Below are 26,089 nucleotides of genomic sequence, written 5' to 3'. Positions count from 1 at the left end.
TAAAGACTGTAAAACTTATTCCCCCCCCCCCCCGGTATTTTGCTGTTTTCCTACACTGGGAAAAGAATAGCATTCAAGGGAATTCTGAATACTATTTTTGTCACCTTTTGTTTACTTTCAAGTCAGTCTGGTCTGCCTATTGGATACCCTTTTTTTTACTAACACAGACAATAGGTTCTGCCTGGCATTTGTGTGTCTAAGAGTTACCCTATCTTTTTTTCCTGTTTCAAAAATTTCAGCAGAGGAGAGAGAAAGCCTGTGATCCTTTATTGTGACTCTGCACCAGTTTTTCTTTCTGTTCTGTGACTCCATATCTTGGATATTCAAATGCTGGCAGCTGGCTTGGGCCACGTCCATAGTAGAGAGAGATTTGAAACAGATCTTGCCTAAAAAAGCAGTTTGTAATAGGGAGGAAATTTTGTAGAGTGAATGATAGCTAGTGCTCCTCAGTGGTGTGTGAGATGAGATGTGAGATGAAAGCAATCTCAATCTGCTAATTTCACTATTGCAATAAATCCTCTGCCAAAAAAATGGTGGGGAGCAGAAGCAATAAGGCTGAAAGTGACTAGTGCTGGCAGTTGTTTTGTCTAAACAGGAAATCTGATTCTGAGCAGTTTATCTAGAACAAAGGGGAAACATTAATGTTAACAGACTGGAAAAAAACATGTATGTAGAGCACTTGGATAAACAGAAAGATAGAGCTACTATGTATGAGGAAAATGTAATGCGGAATCATTAAAAGTAAAAATAATTACTTCTGGTACAATGCTTGTCTGTATCTCATTATATGGGATATGAATAGTGAGTTGTTACAGGTAAGACTGCTATTTAATCTGCTGCGATAGCCAGACATGAGAGAATTAATTTAATGAAAAGCAATTATCCTTGAGCGGAGTGTGTTATGACTCCTACGAGGGTGCTTATGTGTGAGGGAGACTCAGTTTGTCTGCAAGACATATAGAGGAATTTAGAAAAGCATTTGATGTGCACGGGAGAGTGGGGGCAAGGGGAGGGGCAGTCTTGCAAAGATTGCGTCTCAAGAACCACAATGTTTGCGGTTATTTGCTATGCAGTCTTTAGGTGGTACTTGTGTGCACCTTACTATCTTCTGTGCAATAAACTTCACCTGTTTGTGTTTTCTGTTATTTAGATTGAAAGACTTTATGTGTATTTAATTACATGGTAAGTTGCCTGCTGTCTCAGATGTCAGATGCTGTGTGGTGGGGTTTATATGTTATGGTGATAATGAAGACTAAAAATATAAGGAGGGCAGATTCAGGCTAGATATAAGGAAGACATTTTTTACAATAGGGGTGGTGAAACACTGGAGCAGGTTGCACAGAGAGGTTTTAGGTGCCCCATCCCTGGAAATATTCTAGGTCAGGTTGCATGGGGCTGTCAACAATCTGATCCAGTTGAAGATGTCCCTGGTCATTGCAGGGGTGGGGTTGGACTGGATGACCGACCTTTAAAGGTCCATTTCAACCCAAACCATACTGTGATTCTGTGAAAGAAAAAGAAAGGAAAACAAAACATTTCTAATATGTTGCCAGCAAAAGACAACTACGTAAAAACCTGAGAGCATATCAGTTCCTCTCCCAGGGAAGATGGGTTATGGATTTTAGCTATTAAGCAGAATACATAATGCATAATGCAGATGCGTAAATGTTAGGTAGTCACTTCAAATAACCACAGTCATTGCTGCTGAGAATCTTGTGAAACAGTCATCAGAATCAACATAATGGAAGTTTCGAGCTTTACAGGTAGTTTTCTCCAGCCCAGAAGGCAAGCTTTCTTGCAACATTCTTCCCTCTAAACTGGAAAGATGTGGCTTTGATGGATGGATTGTTAGGTGGATAAGGGATTGGCTGGATGGCCATGTCTAAAAAGCTCTAGTCAATGGCTCAATGTCCAGGTGGAAGCCAGTAATGAGTGGTGTCCTTCAGGGGTCTTTACTGGGACCAGTACTTTATCAGTGACCAAGACAGTGGGATTGAGTGCACTCTCAGCAAGTTTGCAGACACCACCATGCTGTGTGGTACAGCTCATATGCTTGAGGGAAAGGATGCCATTCAGAGGGACCTTGACAGGCTTGAGGAGTGGGAACATGAGAACCTCATGAAGTTCAGCATGGCCAAGGACAAGACCCTGAACAAGGGCTGGGGCAATCCTCACTGTCAGTACAGACTAGGGGATGAACAGGTTGAGAATAGCCCTATGGCTGCTTGAGGACTTGAAGATATTGGTAGAAAGAAGATAGGTTTAGACTGGACAGGGTTTTTTTTTCTTTTTAAAAAAATTTTTATGATTAGGGTGGGGAGACAGTGCCCAGAGAAGCTGTGGCTTTCCCATTCCTGGAAGTGTTTGAGATCCAGTTGGATGGGGCTTTTGAGGATGGGGCTTCCTTCACAGCCGCAGGGTGGACTAGACGACCTTTAACAGTCCCGGCCAAACCAAACCATTCTAAGTTTCTAAGATTTGTTGTATTCTTTGGAGCTAGCGTAGAATAAACATCTTTTATACACTTTTATTTTACCTCTATATTTAAAAGGCTTGTCAGTTCAAATAAACTCTCAAGTGTGGACTGAGCCTTGTATTTTAAGTTCTGATATAATTACTCCTGAAAACTCCTATTAGGTGAGGTCAGAAGAGTGACTTACATAAATGCAGCTGCTGCTGAAGTGCAAAATCTGAACAGGTGGAGGTGTATAAAGCTTCCTGATAGCCTAACTCTACTAATTTGACTTTCTTTTGCAGCTGCATAATTACACTTATCTATGATAACTGATGATTACAGGCAATTAAAGGCTGTGTCACTTTTTGCTCAGGGTGGGCCACTTGTCAGTCTTGCTCTTCACTTTTGAAAAAGTATGTCAAATTAACTTTATATTTGTGTTTGGAGTTTTTGAAGTGTTACACAAAGGCATGCTGTTAATGCATGCATATATATATTCACCTACATAAGTACTTTAGGACATCTGCATAGTGGGAAGAGAGTATTCTGTTTTCTCTGTATCTCCCAGTGATCAGCATGTTAATAAGTTTAATTACAGCAGAACTTTCAAACACGTAGTTCTTAAGCATCTCTAAAAAGTATGTTGTTGCACAATTAGATAGAAAGCCATCGGACTATTTGTATTCCAGTATTAAGGATACCGTTATGCTGTTTTCCATTTTGGCAGGGTTCATGTAGCAGTACTTGCACAGACTACATTTTAAATCTATCTAAAATACTTTGATCTGTTTGCCAATTTTAGGAGTCCTTGGGGAGTCAAATTGTTTGTTGTCGGATATTTGGGTTTGTTCTATGTGGAATTTTGCAGTTTTGCTTGGTCTTCAGAGAAAACAGACTTGATTTTCACTAGGGATTGGTCCTGGTGTCAAAATGTATAATGTTTTATGATATTTTATGGTATTTCACAGTATTTCTGGGGCAAGTCATATCGAAAAGGCTTGAACTATTCATAGCACTGTATGATCCATGATACTGATTATGAGGCTTATCAATTGTGCCTTTTTTTTTGTGTCTCTGTTTCATTGGGTGAGACATCTGCTGTGGCTGGATATAAAACTGGACCGTTCATGAGGAGAGATGTATGTGAGAAGTTTTTGCTTGCTTCCCTATATGTACTACAGAAATCAGCTGAGATCAGATTTTTTTTGTTGTTGTTGTTCAAACAAACACTATTTTACCAAAGACTTCTGAGCATTTAATTTTCATGAATGCTACATGAAAAAAGGTAGAGGAAAAACACCATTGGTTGGCAGAAAGATGCAACTCATTTGAAGTGAGTGGTTATACAAATTAAACAGTTTGTGTTTTGGTTTAGGGTATCAGTTTTATCCTCCATCACTGTAATCTTGCCCTGCTTTCAAAGTCTTCTGAAATCCAGGAGGATCACAAGAGAATGTAGCTGTTGAAAATTATGCACCCCTTTCAGTCACTGACAAAATTATAAGATACTGGATGATTTTTTTCCCCTGGATTTTTTTTTCCTTCACTAAAGCTATGAAATATTGAAACTACTCCACTGTTTTTGTTGAAATACATTGTGCTGACCATAACTTGGTAATTGTAGGTATTTATGAAATCTGGTGTGGGAGGTGAAAACATTGGCAACACACCCTCTCAGGTCTACCTCCTGTCCTTTTGCCACAGATTTGCTATTGATTCCCAAAGGAGGAATGGCAGTAGTTGGGACAAAGAGTTAGTTTATAGCTGTTAGCATATAGCATCCTCAAACTGATTTATTTATTTAATTAATTTTAAACCTCAGTTGTGGAGTAATATTGCCAGGGAGTAGAAGTTAACCATATTTTACACGCATTCGGTATAACACCGTTGGGTTCTGTATCTGTTGTAAATTATTTCTGTCACTTCTGTATAATATTCCTCTTGTACAAAAGAGATCCATGGAATTTGTGGGAGACTGTAGCTCTCCAATATTTAATGTCAGTTAATTACTTTTTGCTCTGTTTATGTGATAATAAGCTGCTAATGAGAGTTCATCAATACATGGTAAATTTCAGTTTCAGAAATATCATCTTTGTGTTTAAAAAAAAAAATTCAAAAAGTGAAATGTTTAAAACTTAGAAAATAGCTTTTCCTTGCCATCAGTTCAGCTATTTAACTCTAAACTTCTTTAAAAATAAAAATAAAAAAAAATAGCTGCCATAAGACAAGCAATCTTCTCTCTCAAATAAATCAGCATGGTATTCTAGTCTGTCTCTAATCTGAATGTAAAAGCACTTGCTTAAACTGGCATTCATTGGCTTCCTGACACAGACTGAAATTTTGGCAGATACGGAACTGCCTTGATTCTTCAGACCACTGTCAGAGTGTATCGATGGGACATTGAGAAGAATCTTTTGTGAATACGCAAAGGTTTCTGTTCCCTCTGTCTCTGTGGCCAACATCTGACATACCTAAATTCCTTTTAAAATGTAGTTTCTATCTGTGTTAAGCTTCAGAAGGCCAAAAGCACAGGGAACTTTAGCTTTCCCAAGTCATAGCTACACTCCGAAGGAGTTGATTAGTACTGACAGTGATTCTTTGAATTTTCTTTGTTTGCTTTTGCTGTATCTAAGGGTAGAAGAGCAAATAAACATTAATTAAAAAACAAAACAAAACAATGTGTGTAATAATAATATATGAAATAGCAAGTGTCAAGGATTAGCACTGGGCTGGCTCCAGATGAATGACAGACACCGTAAACATGAAGCGTTGTCACTTCTCGAAGCAGACACTGTCTGCAAAAATACGCCGTTAACTTCAGAAAGTGCCATTACTGAGAAGAGACTGAGCTGGAAGGTAAATTCACTGGACAGAATCAGATCTGTTCTAACTCAAACCAAGATAGCAATGAAAACCCTTTCCTATTTATCTGCATGTTACTCTTTCCAGCAAAAGTAAAAATTTTGCTACTATAAGCATCTCCACTGCATGTGATAGAGATATTGTGATACTCTGCTGCCCTCTAGCTGGCTGTGTGAGTTCTCTGTTGTGGTCTGTGAGGTCTGAAATGATTCAAGCTTCTTGCCTTTGTACATCCATACCGCTGCTGTTATTTGACAGAATTCACCTGTGAGCAAAATGGTAATTTAATTTCCAAAATGAAATTACACCATGTGTCCGCTCACATAGTCTTTGGGGTAGAGAATTTTTTTAAAAAAAATCTGTTTACCTGTTCACAGACATGGATATAAACACTTGTCAGTAAAAGAAGCAGCAGTATTATTTACCTAATTGATAGCATGCTAGTGTACAATGATTTTTGTTTTGTTTAGTAGTTTTATTATCATGTGGTTTATATTGACAGGTTAGGGCTTAAAATCACTAAATGCAGCGCTCAGTGCAAGCTTTAATGAAAATCCTTCACAGAGGTGTTGTATTTATTAGGTTAGCTCCAAGCAAGGAAGGTGCCGTAATTCCACTGGAGAACGTTAAGAAGGTATCAAGCAGTTCACGTCGTTTGAAGGAAGTGAAATGATTCAAATATTTGATATAGGACTATAGAATGATTAGTACTTTATGAAGTATTGTGGTCTGTTCTGTAAGTTGTTCTGGGTTGAGTTGTTTTACTAACTGCTCTAGCATGTTCATATTTCAGTGAATTAACTAATAACAATGTTAGTCTCTCTTTTCTAGTTAGAATGAGTCTTAAGTTTCATTGCTGTTACCCAAGGCCCAGTGTGTTTTGGAAAAGGTTTGCTGAAGTAATTATGGTCTATTGATATTACAATTATAATAACACGTACATCTGCGAGGGAGCGTTTTCTGTTACTTACTGGATTGTGAATATTTGTTTTTCCTGCTATCTCTAGACATCAATCAAAGGTCCTACTGCGCTGTTGCAAAGGATTCATTTTATAGAATCTCTCTTCAGACTCCTCAGATTAGTGTGAAGTAATTACTTCTTTATAAGTTTGTGCCAGAAGAACCCAGATTCTACTCGTTATTTAAACATATGAGCTTTAGATACTTCCCCATGTCTGAGTACAGTACAGCTAAATAGGATACACATATTTATGTAGATATATAGAGGCTTTAAAAAGGTTGCTCTTTTTCTTAATAACTTGCTGTATCAAACATAGAATTTAGGTCTGCTTCTCCCATTAAACATTTTGCTCTGAGGTTCACCACGCACACAGAAGTGGATAAATCTCCAGAATCCTGGCTCTAAGTACTGGCCCATTTAAATGTGTTTATATGAATATAGTGCTATGCTCCATTTATGCTTAGAAATTACTCACTGCAAACTTCTCAGCTCTTGAGTTTCTTTATCCTTTCATGACTACATAACTCACTCAAGAACAATAATTTTAAAAACTTAGAGTGTCGTGGGCACCAGTTGTCACGATCGGTTGGGATGGACAATGCGACAACAGCTTATGTGACACCAAGCCTTTATTGAAATACAGCTGCAGCAACTGCGTAGTTTCTCTCTTATCACATAGCTTTATACTTTTCCAGTGGAGTGTTTTGCTTTACATGCTTTAGCTGGATTGGTTTCAAGTTCAGTGTCCTGCCCAGAGATGAGCTGGCTTTCCAATCACCCATTGACACAACCTCTCTGTCTCCTCCTAGACGACATGCCTTCTGCTGCTGACTGACAGCAGGCTTAGCTGGGCTGCTTCCCGGACCAGCCGGGGTCACGCCCACATTAGAGAATTATGCAGACCCTTTCTTTGTAATCTTCAGTACTGAAATAAAATATCCATCTTTTCCTGGTAGATAGTTCTTCTTGAACTTGTACAAGTACTTGTAGTATCACTTGCTGGTTCCACACAATACATTTTTTTTACTTTGCTCCAGTGAACCCCAGACTTTAGAAATTTTGGTGTAGCAAGTGTAGCAATATGTAAGCTTTCCATTTTATACTGATTAACAGACTGAGGTAGTTTGTTTACTCTAGGGGGGGTTTAATCCTCATTAAAAATCTCTGATATAAATTCTGCTAATCAAAGGAGTCAACACTTTCTCTGTGCTTTTGTTTTTCCTTCAGCTGCTGGTGAGAAGCAACAACCTTTCTGACAAGATCACGGTTCTGTTTGGAAAAATTGAGGAGGTCTCCTTGCCTGAGAATGTTGATGTGGTAATTTCTGAACCGATGGGTTATATGCTGTTCAATGAAAGGATGCTGGAAAGTTACCTCCATTCCAAAAAATGGTTGAAGTCAAATGGTGAGTGTGTCACCACAGTTAGCCCCCACACAGAGAATGGAAGATAAAATGCTTCTGAAAAAAGAAAAAAAGACTTGAATTAGTAGTCCAGGACTGTCTGATTTTACACCCTCATTCTAGCTCTACCATCAACATCTAGGGGTCCCAAGTGAAGCCACCATTGGTGCAGACACCATTGCTATTGTACTATGCTGTGACTTCTTGCTGTTTCACAGTGGAAATAGCTTTTGAGTATGCTGCTGTTTGCCTGCTGAGTTTTAATCTTAACCTGCTGCTATATATACTATGATTGCATGTCTGTTGCGACATATCAAAATAGATGATGATGGCACACTAGCCTCAGCTGTCAGACAGCAGAATGTAGATGATGACAGTAGAATGGCCAAATAGAATTTTTTTTAATTACTATTATTTTTTAAAAAATCTCGAATACATTGTCTTTGGGAAAATTGTGAAGTTCAAATTGTTTTGACATGCTTTCATTTGGCTTCCTCTAAATACCTGTTCTAATACTTGGATGTTGCCTTTTGCATAACATGAGAGCTTGACAGCACTCAGTGCTCTGTATTTGACCTCTTTTGAATTTTGAGGAGTCTTTAAAAGAGACCTTTCTCAAGTAAAATTACTTCAGCATGGAAGTTTTGGAAGCATGGGCTGAATCTGTGCCTCAATGCAGGGAGCTGATGACTTTACTGTTGAGTTGTTCCAAACTTGCAAAGCACATTTGGGTAGTATTTTTCAAGTCAGCCACTGATCTTCAGTCTCCCATTTATAGCCCAATTTCAGAAGTGAGCTTTTGAAATCTGGTCAGTAGGCAGCTCACTTTCAGTTTTAAGTTAGTGTATGCCTGTAAAGTTTGCCTAACTTTCTGATTGCTCACTTGTACAGTGGGGATGAATCACCTTACGTGGTGATTATTAAACTTAAGGATTGTCTAAGAAGTGAGATGAAATTGTGGTATTTTGAGTAAGTTGCTAATATTTAGTACCAGTTAGGTTTGGAAACTTTCTGTCCCAAATTTTTTGGCAACTTGTTATTATTCTCCCCACAGCCAGTTTTAACAAGCACATCTATTTTGTAAGCAGGTGGTGTTCTTTATTTAAATTCCTGTGGACTCTTCCTACATGATGTACTTACAAAAGGAAAGCTGTTTCCTCTTCCCTTCCCTCCTTTACCTGTCCTCCCCTTCAACTATTCATTCTGTTTTATACTAGAGTCAAAAAGAGTGAAGTATACTCAAGTGTAATCTCAAAATGACGAGGCTTTGTTTCCTGCTTTCATTGACACATGCACAACAGAATAAAAGGGCTTTGATTTAAGCTGCTAGGCAGTCTGATGCACTGTCCACAGAAAATAACGGTAGGTAATTTCCCTGGTTTCCTGAACCATTAGAGTGCGAGATCCTAATGAAAATGCATTTTTGCAAAAAGGATTTCATTCCCAGCTCTGTCATTAGTCATGCAAATAAAACTCTGTTTCTCAACTTCAGCATCTGTTAAAAAAAAAAAAAAGAAAAAAAAGGTGTAATATACATTTTTTGTGTTCATAGAATTTTCAGTATTTATTCTGATCAGTGCTATGAATTTCCTGGATAAAAGCCTTAAGTTTGAAGTGCATATAAGTACTTCATTCATTAACAGTGGTTCTTCCAAATTTGACCAAAACCATAACCAGCAGCTGAATTCAAGATCAAGTCTGAGCTTTAATATAAATCCTTCACACTGATGTTATATGTATTATCTTAGCTATAAGCAAAGAAGGTCCTATAATTCCACTGGAGAATGTTGAGTTTTTAATAGGTAGCAATTCAATTCATTTGAAGGAAGCTAAATAATTCAAAGGACCATAAAATTATTTACGAAGTATTCTGGACTGTTCTATAAGTTGTTCTGGGTTGGGTTTTTTACTAACTGCTCTAGCATATTCATATTTCAGTAACCCATACGTTAATGAAACTAAATATTAAGGTATCTGAAGTGTATGACAACTGTTGCTTCTGAACTTGTGGTTTCTCGCTGGTGAAGACACTCCTGTAGAGATGTCTGTGGGACAACAGAATTACAGAATATCCTGAGTTGGAAGGGACTCAAGAGGTCCAGCTCTGTACTCCAGACAGGGCAACCTTAACATTAAATCGTGTATTTAAGAGCATTGACCAAATGCTTCTTGAATGTGCTTTCTATTTTAAATTTTCTTTCATTTATTAGGAATGATGTTCCCAACATACAGTGACATTCATATGGCTCCTTTTTCTGATGAGCATCTGTACATGGAACACTACTCCAGAGCCAATTTTTGGTAATGATTATTTATGTTACTTTATTTTTACCAAAGATTCAGTAAAGGTTAAAAATTGAATCAGTTGTTTGATTCAGCATAAACTATCCATCAATACTGGAAGAGAATGCTTTTATGTTTTCTATGTTCACTTCTGCTCTGGCCTACAGTCACACTGTTTATTGTACAAGTTTGAAGAATCTCTGAGGAAGCGCTAGACCTGATTGGGTCTCTTTTTGAAAGACTCATTGAATCCATGAAGGACCCATTGCAAGAAAAAGACTTGACTGTGAATCAGGTGCTCGTGTTTTATTTTCTACGCCAAAGCGTAGTATGCTGCAGATGGTGATCTTTGTATTGCCTCAAGTCTCAGGTGCATGACTAGAGGACTCATTTGCAGTCTTCACATAGAATAAGTACTGCTACCCACGTCCTGAGCAATGTCCAATTCCATTTTCACCTTTCTGTCCACCAAAATTTTTCACGCAGCTTTAACTAGAAGCTGTACTCCTTTTGCCTTGCAATGTCCTACTGCTACTGTCCACTGCTGAGGTGTTGCTGCTCTCTGTATAGGAGAAAGCACATACAGCAAAATTCTAATAAGGAGAAATTGAGATGATTCCATTTGAGCAAAGGGCATGTCTATTTTTAAGCATGTCCCGTCCTTCATGTGATACAGATCAGTTAATTTATAAATTAGCCATTGATAGATTATTATTTAAAGATTTCAGATAAAAGGTTCTGTGGAACTCCAGGGTTAACTATTTTTTAAATCTTCTGAAAGGTTATAAATGCAGTCTTTCAACTGTTCTTTCAGCTTGCGATATGGAATGTGAACATTAACTGGCATTCATCAAACCTATTTGTTGGTTTCTTTGATTAAAGGCAAAGTTTTCTTCCATGCCTAGGTTACAGTACAACTGCTTGTACTTGGAAGGTTTCTTCTAGCTCTCTCTGAAGTAGAGCTATGACAAAACCTTACTATTTCTATAGCAATTAAAGGAGTGAGAAAATTTTGAGTCACTTACGTGCTGAGTCCTTTGCTGCTGATGTTACTGTATACAGCCAGATGGTGCTCTTTAGTGTCACTGTGTAGGTGGAACTAGTTTTAAAATGTTTGCATTCTATGCTTATGAACACAAAAACTGCAACAGCATTCTTCTATGTCAAGAGACTGAACAAAGAAGGTAGAAGGAACTTCTGATAAGTTTTTGCATTTCTCATTCTGGTCCTTCTTTCCAACGACCCTGTTGGTTTTGCTTCTATGGATGCCATATCAATGTTATGTAGACTATAAATTACAAGACTGAAGCACAGTGTTGTACCACAATGCAGATTCTTCATCACTTAATAAAGAAAATAGATACATACTTAGCAGTTTGAAGCAGAAATACAGGGTTTTTTTCCCAGGTGTATATAGGACTGGATATTACTGCCAATAAGAAAGCATTTTATTTCAGACTGCTTGGGATGCTTCATCTTAATTTCTAATAGATGTCAGACCTCTGTGGAATACTTGTGGGGTAGATATGAGCATATATGTGTGGATCTCCAGGAACACTAATGTATATGGTAAAGCTATTGGTGGTGGGAAAAAGTCTGCTGCCTTCTCTTGTTTAAGAATTAGAGAGCTCAGACTGAGTAGTCCAGCTAGATTAGTTTCCTGTGTCTAACCGGCACACATTTAATAAGCTGAATTATCTGTCAACCACTGCAAGGCTTTCAGATAATTGCATGAAGGAGAAAAACCAGATTTTTCAAGTCGGCTTGAGTACCTAGTTTCTTTTTGCACTAAGAATGTTTTTGTCATTGATATTATTATCATAGACTGTAGTAATATTTTGTAATTATGATAGTAATCATGTTGGTATGTAAATTGCAACATACTGCAGTCTTTCCTCCACCATTTTTGCAAAAGAATGTCTCCCTTTTTTGACAGATCTTCTTATTACCTACTTTTGATTTTTTATGTTTTAACCAAACTGACCTCAGAAGTGTTACACAGTTACCCTTGATGATACTCCTTGTACATCAGGCTCTGTTTGACATAATTATAGACAAAATAATTTGTGTATGTACAATATAATGTCCTGCTGTCCTGAGATGTCCCCTGAGCAGTGGTCTATAGTATCAGTTCTCCTATCAGTCCACATGGCTGTAGTTTTGTATGGATATATGCCCAGGACATTGACTGTGCAAGAGGATTAAATACTCCTGAGGTTAGTGAGTGCTCTAAAGACCAACACATTAGTGTTTCCAACCATTCATCTACAAAATGTGGGATCAAAATGTTCTACATGGCAGTGCAGTAGTTCTGCTTCTGCACTATTATAGGACATCCATGTTGTTAAAATTAAAAGGTCTGGATATCCTGACAGATCTGGATGTATAAAAGTCCTGTTTGAGACAAAGCACTTTCTTAGGGCTTTCCAGGACTTTTGAAGCAAACCATTGGGAGGTAGTTGGTGATAGCCTGTGATTTGCTAAGCTTCAAATTCCAGGCCTCAAGAAACAGCTTTCATTCAGTGACCAGCTTTGTTACTTGAAACAGAAGATCTGTTCTGTGTGTAATAAAACCTCTCCTATTTAGCTAAATCTATATCCTGTGTCTTAGAGACTGGATATGGTTTTGGATCCGGCTGGATGATAGTACTTGAGCAAAAGACTGAAAGAAATATGTAGATTGCAATTTGATAAAGGCACCAGGACTTTATAAAACCTATGCAAAAATCGTATGTGTTCTAACATTAGATGCAGCAGTTAGCATAGCCTGACTACTATACAAAGGAAAGGCTACATGTTTCTCATACAGTTACAATTACAGTATTGGATCTGTACAGTAATAATAATTACGAGACTGTGTAAGTATGTTTTGCTTCTCTTCAGGCCTATAGATTGGCTTACTGTTGTGCTTCAGAGCTGCCTATTAATTTGTGTTTACCGGTAACCACTCCTAAGAGTGTGATAATGTATAGTCTACCGTAGAAGAGCAGACCTCTCTTTCTTGGTGAAAACCTTAGAAAGACAGAAAGATACAAAGCATGAATATGCAGGAAGTCATTAGAAATAGGAGACGTTTTGTCTGTGTTTCTCATCAGTGATAAATAAGCCACTCAATTACATAGTACTGCAAACGTACAGAAAAGGGTAAAAGATCACTCGCAGTTACCGGTGTCAGCTGATTTTCTCTGTTGTGTTTATTTGAGTTCTCTCCTTAAAGATATCTTCTTAGACATCTTTAAGGCATACATCTGGGTATCTTCCCTTCGTGCAATTAGCACCAAACTACTAACGCAGAATTTATCCGTATTAAAGGGATATTGCCAGATCGGTTTAGACTAACCGATCCAAAGTTACTATAGTTTAGGAGTTGTGTGATGTTGTAACAATGAGGACAAACATTTAAACTTTCCCTTTTTAAGTGCTTCTAAAGACTTGGAAGGCTTGACTATGGTTTTGTAACTAGAAGACACTTCCATCACAAGGAGTTGAGCTTCCCTGCCGTTTCCCCTTTCCATTCCCTTTTCTAATGTTATCTGAAAGTAAAGTTACCTATTAAACTTTTCGATGAGTTGATAAAAGGGTTGTACAAAGGAGGAAGATTACTGCAAGCGTGTCCATTTTCATTTCAAATTTCATACTGGAAATAGTCTGAACATATATTAAATACACATTTGCATAAATTGGTAAGATAAAAATACCATTTCTCCCCCTCCCCCTCCCCCCCATTTCCTTCCTATAGGATGACCTTTCTTCTCCTCAAAGAAAAAAGACCCCATTATTCCATAATCATTTTATGTGTTACTCTTTCTAGGTACCAAGAATGCTTTTATGGGGTCAACCTGTTCAGTCTGCGCAATGCAGCTGTGGATGAGTATTTCCAACAACCTATTGTGGTAGGTTTGTATGTCTGGGGGTTATTTTTTTGTGTTCTTCCCTCTCCCTATCTTGCTCTCTCCCCACATCCTACAGGTACAGAGGGCTCCTTGTTTAACAGAGCTCTGTGGCTGTTGAGTAGAGAGCAATGACCTAATTCTGCAAGCGTGAGCAGAGCTGCTGTCAAATGTTAACCACTGTAGGTAATAATGAAGGTTTTGCTATAAATAACAGATATCTAGAGATATGTACACATTACGAAGCCACACCATGTGAACAACTGTCTTCCTAACATGCAGCTAGCTTCCCTCAGTGTTTCCTGATAACTTGGATCTAGCACCTGCCATTCTCCTTCTTTCGTTTTAGTAAAAGTCTGTGTGGTACCTAGTTAGAAAGAATGTGGGAGAGATCCTTTTTGCCTCTCTGGGGAAAAACTTAAAGAATCCCCAACCCCTCACCCCCTGCCCCAGAATAATGCGTCTGTGTAGGTGTGATGAAATAGTTCACTCTCAGAAATTTGACTGCAACAAATTTTGGATAACTTAAGGCAAATTTAGTTTAGTTTAGTTGGAGTTTAGTTTAGTTTACTAAAGAAAGCTAAAGGTTAAGTAGCAATAGCAGTGTAGCTGCTGTCACATGGAGACCCTAAAACCTGTCCAGAAATCTGGAATGACCATCAGACTACTGATGCGGCCTCCTGCACTTGATTATTTATGGTACGTGAAATGGATAAGAGAAAACCCTCATTTGTACTTATGATTAGAGAAAGAAAAATGAAGGGAACATTTTTATTTGCTGGCTGATTACTCCTAACTTTTTTCTGAAGGACAATCTGTACTAAGTAATTTTGCTTCCTATACTTCATAGTTTAATGTTCAAGTATTTCCGTACTGTCTCACCCAACTATGCAGTGAAGAATAGTACATTAAAATGTGTGTAGTTTTTTAAAAAAAACCCACTCCAAATAAACCAGCCAAATAGACCCACCACTTTTTTTTTTTTACAAGTTACGAATTTCTTGACAAATTCTGTTGTTTCTAGGTTGAATAAAAGCCTTTGGTAGGTAAGCTATCAAATACTAAATTCTGTTAGTATTGCAAAATCTAAGTGTTCTAAGGGATGCTAAAAAAAATCAAACATTTAAAATAAGTTTATTGGGATGAGCATTGATTTTTGTCTTGTTTTCATGTTGTAACAGAAAACAAATTTATATGCTGACAAGACAGAATGACACTTGCAACTCTTTTTTTTTAAACCCCCCTAGGATACTTTTGATGTGAAAATTCTGATGGCCCGGACAGTGAAGTACACTGTTAACTTCCTGGAAGCTGATGAGGAAGATCTGCATAGGTCAGCAGATGCCAACTACCTACTCTTAATCTTTACTTTTTGTAATTGGCTGTCAATTGTTGGTGTTCAGAAACAGAGGAAGCTTTGCTGGAGGATCTGGAGGAGAGAAGATAGCATGTCAGAAGGATTACTACACCACTTGCACCACTTGTAATGGACTGGAGTGTTCATCTGCATAATGATTTGTCTAGTATTAGCAAAGAAGCCTGCTCATGAATCTGTGAAACATCAGAGATCGGTTCACAAAATTTTCCTACTAAAACAGATAAAATGGGCTCTGGAGGACAGTGTTTACTTCTTAGCATTCTATGTTGGGACACATTTAAATCTAGTTACGTGGCAATTTTTGTTTTTCTGTGTAGACATCCTAAAAGACCTTGTCAAATGGTGTCATCACAAGCTGCCTTGCTGAACTCTTGCATATCTCTTTTTTTTTTTAAATATTTTCCAGTCTAACAGGAGTCAGCTGTACCTCTTTATTTCCCTCCAGAGCTCCTTCAAATCTTTAATTGGAAAATCTTATATATAAACCAGCCTGCATCCCTCGTGTCCCAGAAGGACAGCAAAGAAGCTTCCTTCTCAGTACACGTGTGAAATAAAATGTACCATATGGGAGAACTTGAGTACTTCAAGTCCTTGCAAAATGCTGTCATAAGAGGAAAATCATAGAATCACAGAATTGACCTTCAAGATCAAGTCCAACTGTTAACTGAGCACTAACCTAGCACCGTCAGGCCAAGAAAATATCACAGACTCTCTTTGAATCTCTGAACTCCCATTGTTTCAACATGACTCACAACTAATCGTATAAATGATGTGGTCTAGTGAGAGAGAATTGCTCTAACAGCTGAAGAATTGCTTTCCAGTTTTACCGGGCTAGCATTGACTTCCTTCACTGGTTCTTAGATGCTGATATCTGAATGCTAATTTTCTGATATGGTTCTGAGATTTGGGTTCAACTACATAGCCAGTAATTGTACTTTTGAAAGTGAAAATATACCAGCTCAAGCAGCTTAATTTTTCCTTCTACTTCCAGTAGTAGTTCTGTTTGTCAGGTTTGTAGCAGAACACCTTCCTGTTCAAAATACTATTTAAATTAAATCAAAGCCCTTCACTGGGAATGGGAAATTTTCCACTAGAAAGACCGAATCCCTGTATTTCAAAGTCTGCAGTTTGCCACAAATGAGGCAGTTACACTTGTCTAGTGGCATATTTCACTCTACTGTTGAATGAAGCACACAAAAAACCTTTACACATAAATGAGTGGCATTGGTAAATTCACAGAGAAAAAGATTATATTCTTTTAAGCATATGGAAAATTGAGACATGAACTTGATAAATAAGAATGGAAATTAAGAAATTGGTCCAAGGCGGTTTTTTGCATGGAATTTTTTTGGCAGCATATTGCTTTTTTTTTTTTTTTTCCTGCAGAGTGGAAATACCTTTTATTTTCCAAATGATGCAGTCTGGACTAATCCATGGCCTGGCCTTCTGGTTTGATGTGGCATTTGTGGGATCACAGTAAGTACTTTTTCCTTTTTCCCACAGATCTAACTACAGGGTGGGGGCGGGGGGGAGGGTATGGGAATCAAGTCTTTCACACAAAGTGTGCCAGAATAAGACCTTTATTTGGTGCAGACCTTGTTTGTAACGTAGTTCCTTCATATTAAAGAAATTATGCCTTCTGGAGGTAACAAGAACTGTGATAACCTAGTGCTAGTATTTTATCTAGATGGTGGTGGTCTTGCTTCCCATTGATTGGGGTGCTCGTTGTCTGTGGTGGACCGCATCTGGGAATTGTTGAGAGTCAAAATGCACTGTTCCCCACAACACTGATTCTTTGCAGTATTACATACCTTTCTGTAAGTAAAGCAACAGCATTTGAACATAAGCTGGATTTTCCCATTTGGACTGGTCTTGTTGTGGGCCAAAAGGAAAGCACTTTGCAAGTTCCAGCTAACAAAGTGGAAATGAGAAAATTGCACCAGGGTTGGGAAATTTTTTCACTGCAGCACCAGGCATTTATTTCAAAATGGGGACATTCATCAAAATTAGATAAACTTGTTCATGGAGTTCATACATAGATTTCAGCCACCTGTATTTAGCTCTTACAGGTATTTTGTTGATTTCCCAGTTACACTGATCTAGTTTTACTTGAGGCAATCTTTTTCAATAATTTGTAAGATGCACTTCTATTAATATGTGCTGATAAATGCCTTTTATTAACCTTTGAAATGAGGATTGTCAGGAATTCAGAACAGTATATCCATTGAAAGAAAATGGACATATGTGCATTTGTATTTACTTTAACAGCTGATAGTAAAATTTTTAGTCTTAAAAAAGGAACCAGAAACTCCGCATGAGATAAAACAGTAGAGAAAATTGCAGACTTGAAATCCTCCACAGAGAAGGCCTCCGTTTTGAAGTAGGCAATTGCTTAATCAGCACCTCTTTCATGTTTCTGCAACTCTGTAAGTTCTTCTGCTTGGCGCTTGAAATCTCAGTGGATTGGACTTGCGGTATTACCTTTGTTATCGCTTTCTTTGCACCTACAGCCCCTTTCAATATGTTATTGAAGTCTCCCTTGCAAGTGAAAACCATGTATAGGGCCTTCTTGGGAAGTATTGTTTAAGGATGAAACTACCATTGTGAAGAAACGTATTGTCAATCTTCAGGACAAACATTCATTTCCTGTAATTTGTTGAAATCCTCTGAGTAGTAAGAGGAGAGAAAAATTAGTATACTCTGTCCTAGCAGTGTGGAAAGAAAACAGGAGTCTGAAGAGTCGGTCTTTTGAATCTCCATAATTGGCTTAGGCACACAGATCTAGTGGTGACAACCACAGTATAGACAAAGAAAGGAAATGAGGCATAATGTATTTATTTCCCATCATAGGGTAGAATCATGGTCACAGTTTACGTGAAGGCAGTTTGAAGTTTATTATAAGCAGCTGAGGCCTCACATACATAAATGTCTAATAGCTTAAAATTGTTTTCAAAAGGAGAAGACAGGAGAGAAAGTCTAAACAGGTTTTCTCATTTCTTTTAGGGTGACTGTTTGGTTGTCCACCGCACCAACAGAACCTCTCACTCACTGGTATCAAGTACGCTGCCTTCTTCAGACTCCCCTTTTTGCTAAAGAGGGTGAAACTCTTTCAGGAAAAGTCTTATTTGTTGCCAATAAGCGGTAAGTTAAAAGCTTCCCCAGCAGATTTTGCAGTGTGGCTGTTCTTGTTAGAGGTACCCAAAAGACACCAGTCAATTTTGGGTACCCATGTACAAACATTTGTTATTTCTGGTAGTATTACTAATTTATATGGTATCATTGGTACAGTTACGTAGGTGGTGTTGACCTGGTGAAAGTCTGCTCACCAAAAAGTCTCCATGTTCTACTCCAGTTACTTGAGATGTTCCTTCTCACATGACTTCTCCTTAACCACCTATTACATCCTGCCTTTCTTCACAGTGCTACTTGCAGCTTTTGTCAACTTTCCGCTCCACTTTCGCACACAGCAATTCATCTCCAGTTATATTCCGTACCTTGTTCTCCTAGTGTAACCGCTGGTCATGTGTTCGTCAGCAGCCTGGTTACTTACCTGAAGCCCCAGCAGCACTTGTTTATCAGCAAGTTCTATCAGCAGAGACAAGGAGAAGCCACGTTGATCCCAAATCCATTGAATTTTTAATTCTGGGGGTAAAAAAGAAGCTCCCCTGTTTAAGAATTGTGCTTTTCATGGGTTGTTTGTCCTTGCACTGAGGCTAATGAGGATGGCTGCTTTTGGAATGATATAACTTCTCACGAGACTTCTCTGCTCTTCCTGCTGTCAGTCAAATGTTTGGAAACTCCAGTCTTACACCTTGCTTTGAAAACAATCCTCAAGAGACGTGGGCACACAAGCTGCAGCCTGGTTTACTTATGTTAATGTGTAGTTTTAACAGAAAACAAAGCTTCCTCAGTGTAGGAAGGTGAATTTTTATTTATTTGGGGTGGGGGATGGAACTTGGACAACCTGCCGACCAGTCAGGTTATTCAAGTGATGTCAAAGCTGTCAGTAATAATTTCAGGGCTCTTTAATCGTATCAGCAACAAATACTTGATTTGGCATGTGTCAAATTTCCAGATCTTCTGCTTAGGAACTCCTCATGGAGAAGATAAATAATACAGATCTTAATATGTCTCTTTCAAACATAAAATGTATTCATATTTTAATACATAACTAAAATACTGTGTGCCACAAAGTGATCACACAACCACTGCAGTAAATATGTCAATACATAAGGCGTATCTACAAGGTGAGCATGGCTCAGAGACACCTGCACTAGCAGCCTTGCCACACTGAGGATGAGGAGCACCTTAACCATGTGTTAGCACTGAGCTAGGAAGTCCTCCACAAAGCTAATCTGCTCTCTCGATCAACACAGCACCACTGTAACTCTGCAGTTGCTGTTCCATGCAGGAGGACCATCTTTGGTCAGCTTCAGCATTTTGGTATGATCTCAGTTGCTCAGTTGGTCCTCTTTAATTTTCTGTGTAAACTCACTATTTTACAAAAAGTCTTGTGAAAAATATCCTTCCTGATAATATCCAGGATTATGACAAGAACAAACCTAATGCTGTTTGGCCATTTAGATATTTTTGATCATGAAGTAACACTCTGGTTGTACTTCCCCCAGAGAGGGGGAAAAACCCCTTTTACTATTGAATTACTATCAGTGCAAAATTATGATGTTTTTCAGAGGCAAACTCTTAAAATCACTTAAGCATCTTGTAAATTTTACTTACTTAGAGATGATTAAACAATCATGTCCTTGAACTGATACCACTGATACCACTCCAAATAAATTTCCCTTGCTTGATATACTAATTGGTTATTATTCAGGCAGTAACAACGTTGTTATTTTTTAACACAAAATGACACGGTTGGCTTAGTTCCATTATCTCTTTTTTTATACTTCTCTTTCTGATGCAGACAAAGTTACGATATTCAGATTATGGCTATGGTGGACCAGACAGGACTTAAATCTGGTAACGTTCTTGATTTAAAGAACCCATTTTTTAGGTAAGAAATGGTTTTGACTAAAATATACCATTGTACAGTGGTAACATCTTGTATGACGGGAAGCAAAGAGCATCTGCTGTGGAAGAAGAAGTATCTGCCCGTTATTTTCCCTTAGAGTTTATTTGATTGCTACAGGTATGAGGGGGTTGTCGTTTTGTATTAGCAGTAGTTACTTATATAAGCCAATATTCTATTTCTGTATCTTTTGCTGATCCTGTTGTGTGACTTGAGGAAATAGCAATTTGCCAAGATGACTCTGCTACGTACATCAATTGATATTACTATTTGACATGAAAGGCCTGTCATTTCTGTATTAAACATGATGGTATAAAAATAGGCAAATATAACTGGTGGAATTTATTTTTCCAGAGGTACACATGGAAAATGTTATCCTCACTCATTATATGTTTCCTGTTTCCTATTTTTTTGACTCAGACCTATATGACAATTCTAAAGTAATCCTTGTGTCAGATGAAAAATTTGTACATCAGATGTGTGGCACATCAATCATTTTGGCTTTAGAGTGAGGCCCTTTTGATTAAATTTCTAAAAATACCTCTGTAATAAAGACTGTTCATGGAAGACTTGCAATAGCTGTACATAACAAAATAATGCACCGGAAAAGATTAATTTCCTCAGATTTCACCTGTGACATGGACAGTGTCTAGCTTGCTTATGTTTTTGGATTGCCTAATACTGGTTTCAAATCTAAAAGCTTTTTGTGAGGATGATTATGTATAGGTTTACTGGTCTTCTAATAACTCCGTACTTCTCTCAGCATCCATTGCATAAGTGTGAGTGATTTCAGATATGACACCAGTCTGGTCATGTAGAAAAAAAAAAGAAGCTTTTGTTAAGAGTTTTTAGCTTACATAAAATGCAGAGATCACTTACAGAATGCTGTCACTCATTTGCAGGAAAAGCAGGGGGGGAAATGGTCAAGTTGCATGTTACATATAGAAGTCCTTTAAGTTATATGAAGTGGTATTCCTGTTTGAAAATTGAACATAAAAATGTCACTGCGATCTCATGGTTGCTGGCCAGTTAACCATACTGACTTCAATAACTTAGACTGCTGTTCTTTTACACACTGATTCTTAGACTGCTTGTGATATCCCACCACAACACACTAACCTTATGTAACAGGCTTCCCCTGTAAGGCTCCATTAGTTTTTTTGTTTACTGATCCTTATCCATGCTGCCCCTGCCCTCCCATAGCAATTACCAGAACTCTGAGAGAGTTAAAACACAAAGGCAAAGAAGACTTCCCAAAAGAAAAATGCTTATTTATAAACATGAGATAACTTTCAAAACATTCGTAAGGCTTTTAAAAATTAAAATTTAATCCAGGTTTTAAACTAGGATATGCAAATTCCTGTGCATGATGGGACATTATGCCAACACATACAGCCTAGCTCTCTTCTACATCAGTGCTTGATGGACAGCGTGAAAGGGACAATTCTGGACATTTTCTGCTCATTTAAAACAACTCCATACTAATTCTATAGCATATGGCATAAATAAAAGACCAGGCTGAGAAGCCTTTTACTTCTGTGAAGGCAGTGGCTGGAGCTGCTATACATAAGGGCAAAGGAAAGCCTCTGCCTTTGTAAAATTAGCTACAGTGGTTTTGGTAGCATTTTACACTTGCTTGCACAGCCACAAATCTAGATGACTTAGAATTTAAATGTGAAATCATGCTGCATTTCATAAACCTGGTAACAGCACAGGGGACTGATTTCCTAGCTTTATTCCAATGAGACTTCTCTGAAATACATTGGCAAGTGTGTTGTGTTTACACTTTCCATTTCATAACAGTCCTTTACTAAATATCGAAAAGCTGTCAATAGCTTTTACTCTAGAGTAAAAGAAAAGCTGTATTGGAATTTATTAAGTTTGCTTAGTTCAGCTAGTGCTGTCAGCTATCAATGAATTGTATATTTCATTGTAACTATTTTATTCTTTTGCAGGTATGCCTAGAATATATTGTCATATGACATCTGAAAACAGCAGTGAGATTCTCACCAAGCTGAGTAACCAGTGAGACTGCAATAGGTTTGGATCTTAGTAGGCCTGCCAGTGCTAGTGTAAAATCAGTTTGTAACTCTGCATATCTGTAACTGTATGCGAGTCACATGAGAAGAATATTGTAGTTCCATCCCTTTTTTTTTTTTTTTATGGAAATTTAGCCTAGACTCACAGACTTGAATTGCAGCTGATTCAATCTTATTCCTGGAAGATCATTTGGTATAGAACAAGAACTGTTTCTCTGTGTTTGTTTTTATTTCTGTTTTACAGTAAGCTCACATTGGTCCACTGGCTTTTTTTTTTAATATTCCTACCAATATTCTAGGCTATTGAACAAAACCTACCTCATGTTTTTATATACAATACATCAAAAGAACTTTGAGCAATATGTAGTGTCCATGCTTTCAACATTTAGCACTTACTCCTAGATATTTCAATGTCTGGTGTTAAATCTGCTAGCTCACCAGGGTAGTGCGTTGAATACTTCCATTTCCTCTCAATGATTCATTAATTTGGTTGGAGACATGAACCTAAAGTCATCGTGCATGTACTTCATAAACGTTCTGAGATTTCTCTATGCCTGTAGAACAGGACACATTTCTAAATTACTCCCAAGATAGTGTGATACAAAACTCTGAGGTAGGATATGTGTGACTTTCACAATTTCTGTAGCTCTGCGAGAAGTATTGATAGTCTAAGCTATACAAGGATGTATTTTTGGCTTGGGTACCTATCAAATGAGGAAGACTATAGAGTTATAGTACAGATTTTAATGAGATCTCTCTCCAGACAATGTTATCCAGAAAGAGCACATAGTAACTTACAGAATGTTCCTGTTGTTCAAAGCATATGACGCAGGCTGAATTACTGAGCTGGAGTCAAATCAGAAATGTATACATCATTTTGCTACCAATCACGTAACAGCAGTGATAGCTCTAGCAAGATATAATCAACCTTCATCCTTCCACCCACTGTTGGAAGGCTAGTTTGAATGAAAAGCCCTGCCAAAGCTGCCCCTCATCTCAGGAAGTTACATGCCACCTTTAATCAGCTAAGCGCCCCTGCTGGAAATAATAAAGAAACAGCTGTCATTTCAGAGGGTTTTCTCCGAGTCAACAGCCAACTGCAACTATTTAAAAGATGGTTTATGAGATTATGGAAGGTAGTCCCTAAAATTGTGAAACTTGTCAAAGTAACATGAACTTCATGGCTCAGGCCATGAAACCACTGGAGTTAGTGTCAGAAAATGATTGCCTTGTTATTTCCAGTAGCATTTAATACAGCAGATGACTTTGTAGTGGGTTAAGATGGCACCGGCGGGGCTAAGTCCAACCTGCCACTTCTTACCCCTCTTCCCTAAGCCCGCGAAAACTTTCTTGTGATTATTGTGGGGGAAGGGGTGCCACAACCCTCTCAGCTTCTCACTGGAGCCGAGGCATGTCAATCACACGCCGCTGTGACTAAGCGTATAAAAAGCCAGAATCTGCGACTTTGGTGCGTGCGTATTCGATTTTTGCTCAGGACTGAGATAGAGAGGAAAAACATCTGATTGGAGAGAGACTGCAGCTGCCTCTATTTTTGGAGTAGTAAAAGATTTCTTCTGCAATGTAGGTAGACCTTCTGGCTTTGCCGATTACCGGCGGGGGTGGTTTTCTGACTGAGTTCTAACCAGAAGGCAGGGGCAACTTGGCTGGAAGCCCCCAACATCCTGCACTAAGGGAACAGCTGCTGGCAAGGGGAAAGGAGACTTATGGTGTTCCGCAGAGATCTGGTTTGTGCCCTGCTGCGCAGATGGGGAGAGCCAGGAGCTAGAGCGCAGCCCCTGGCAGGCTGGTAAACTCAAGTCTCTTCCAGCCACCTTGGAGGAAGAAGGACTGCGTTACTGCGGAAGTTTGCTCCAAAGGAGTTTCTTGGACTGGAACTTCTGAGGTTAATAGACTGTGACTCTCCTTCCTCCCACCTCGGGGGGTGGTTGTGTGGCAGGGGGCTGTGTGTGTCAACTTGAGGATGTGGGGTAAACGGGAGAGAACGTATATTTACTTGTATGTACTTGTGTATGTACTTACTGACATCTATCAATCTGTCCTGTTCAGATCTAAGTGATTGGTTTATGATTTTAATCACTTTGTCCATTAAATTGCTTTTGTTCCACCCCTGTAATTTAAAACCTGCTTTCACTTGGTTTCTGTTCCTAGTAAGTCCAGCCAAGCCGAGCTGAATTACTTTAAAACTCTGTTGTGTAGCTTTCTGGTGGGTTCATATTCTCCCCGAAGTTACAGAAAGTCACAAACCTTTCAGGAATTCCAGCGTTTCTAATTTTAAAACTGCAACAGACTTCTAGAATAAAAATGTAGTTTGCACAGTAAAAGACTGTTTTGTTACACAAATATGTAATACATATTTTAAAAATGGTATTTAATGTAGGTTGCTGCCTCAGAATGATAACAGAAATTATCATTCTAACCCGTACGAGCAGAGTAATGCGATTTCTGATGCCGTGACTGATGGTTGGGTTTCTATTCTTCCTAAATTTACTCTGTACAGTGGTTGGTGGCTTTATGCTTATTTGAGAGAAGGCAACTAATCCAGGAATAGCAACTACCAGGCAGCTGTAGTTCAAAGTTTTCTAGAGTTTGGCAGGTTTTCCTCAGCAATTATGAAAGGATAGATAGAAAATTTGAATCTGAATTCAGCTTACGTATTTGTCACCTCTCCTCTTGACCTGCATGTCTGTCTGGATATCATTTCAGTCTCAAACATCTTTTTAAAAGTATCTTTGTATCAAAGCCTTCTATTTTCTATAAGGAAAAACTTTATATTGTGAATTTCATGTGGCAACCTGAATTCTTTTTAAGGAAGAAAGTAAATAAAGAGAAGGAAAACAGCAGCAGTGAACAGTAGTGTCAGGTTGTGTATTTAATGCCACGGCAAAAGATGTACGTATGTAATAAATGCACCTTCGATATAGAAAAATTTTCAATATAGGAAAATTTTTTTCAGTGTAGAAAGACTTTTTTCCTTACACACTAACAAGTACAAATATTTCACACTAACATAAACTTTGAAGTGATTTGGATGACCCAGGACTGGTATTGGCACTTCTTTCCACTTCAGGAATTCACTTTATTCCAGATAGTACGTTAAAGCCAAAGAGAAGATCGACATTGGAAACTGTGGCATTTAGAGTTTCAAATAAGTTTATTTCATTTCCTTATCATTTAATGTTTTCTTCTTTCCTGCTTTGAAGCATTGGTGATTTTGAAGTATACAAGGAGCCTCCCTTCAAGGACTACCACGTACTGTTCTCACCTTACAGGACTTTCTGAGTATAAACACGAGAACACATTTGTAAAGTGTTTTTAAATCAACATGTCAATGAAAGCGTTTTATTGATACAAATGCTGGTGTTCTGTTTTGATTTTTTATAAAGGCAACATTAGTGAATGCTACAGAATGTAGGTCAGCTAGGGCGGAACTGTGGGGATGCTGGAGCTAACAGTCTTGATGTAGTTTTGCAATTTAAGACTCTTGGACACATTTGACCACGTTATGAAATACGGTGCTTCCTCATTTATAGTTAGAGGCTGTACTATTCTGTTGGAAAAACTGCATATCGTCCTGAATCCTACACTCAAAAAGCGAAACAGGAAAGACACTGAGTATCATACCGGGGAGCTATAAAATTCCGTGCTTTGTTGGATACATGTAATTTACAAGGTTCCTCTTCAAAAAAATTACTGCAGCTTATTTTTCAACTATTGCATATGGTTATTGCATATGATATCTCATTTCTTGAGAGGAGCTGCTGGGGAGGAG

At 38.2% G+C, this 26,089-nt stretch overlaps 1 protein-coding gene across 1 annotated transcript in view; it reads left to right on the top strand.

Annotated features, from left to right (window-relative positions):
• CARM1 (coactivator-associated arginine methyltransferase 1) overlaps window positions 1-20,245 on the top strand; it is a gene marked incomplete at its 3' end in the record, with an annotated part of 42,682 nt that extends 22,437 nt beyond the window's left edge. Inside the window, exons 6-12 of the mRNA XM_010139253.1 lie at window positions 7,506-7,683; window positions 9,891-9,981; window positions 13,775-13,856; window positions 15,101-15,186; window positions 16,618-16,707; window positions 18,235-18,372; window positions 20,156-20,245. Coding sequence (XP_010137555.1) covers window positions 7,506-7,683; window positions 9,891-9,981; window positions 13,775-13,856; window positions 15,101-15,186; window positions 16,618-16,707; window positions 18,235-18,372; window positions 20,156-20,245 — 755 coding nt within the window. The remainder of the gene's footprint in view (window positions 1-7,505; window positions 7,684-9,890; window positions 9,982-13,774; window positions 13,857-15,100; window positions 15,187-16,617; window positions 16,708-18,234; window positions 18,373-20,155) is intronic.
• Between the last annotated feature and the right edge of the window lie 5,844 nt (window positions 20,246-26,089).

This window comes from Buceros rhinoceros, unplaced genomic scaffold, assembly GCF_000710305.1.
Source record: "Buceros rhinoceros silvestris isolate BGI_N320 unplaced genomic scaffold, ASM71030v1 scaffold5367, whole genome shotgun sequence".
Taxonomy (NCBI): domain Eukaryota; kingdom Metazoa; phylum Chordata; class Aves; order Bucerotiformes; family Bucerotidae; genus Buceros; species Buceros rhinoceros.
The sequence above is the reverse complement of the archived record's forward strand: the minus strand, read 5'-3'. Positions and strand labels throughout refer to the sequence as shown.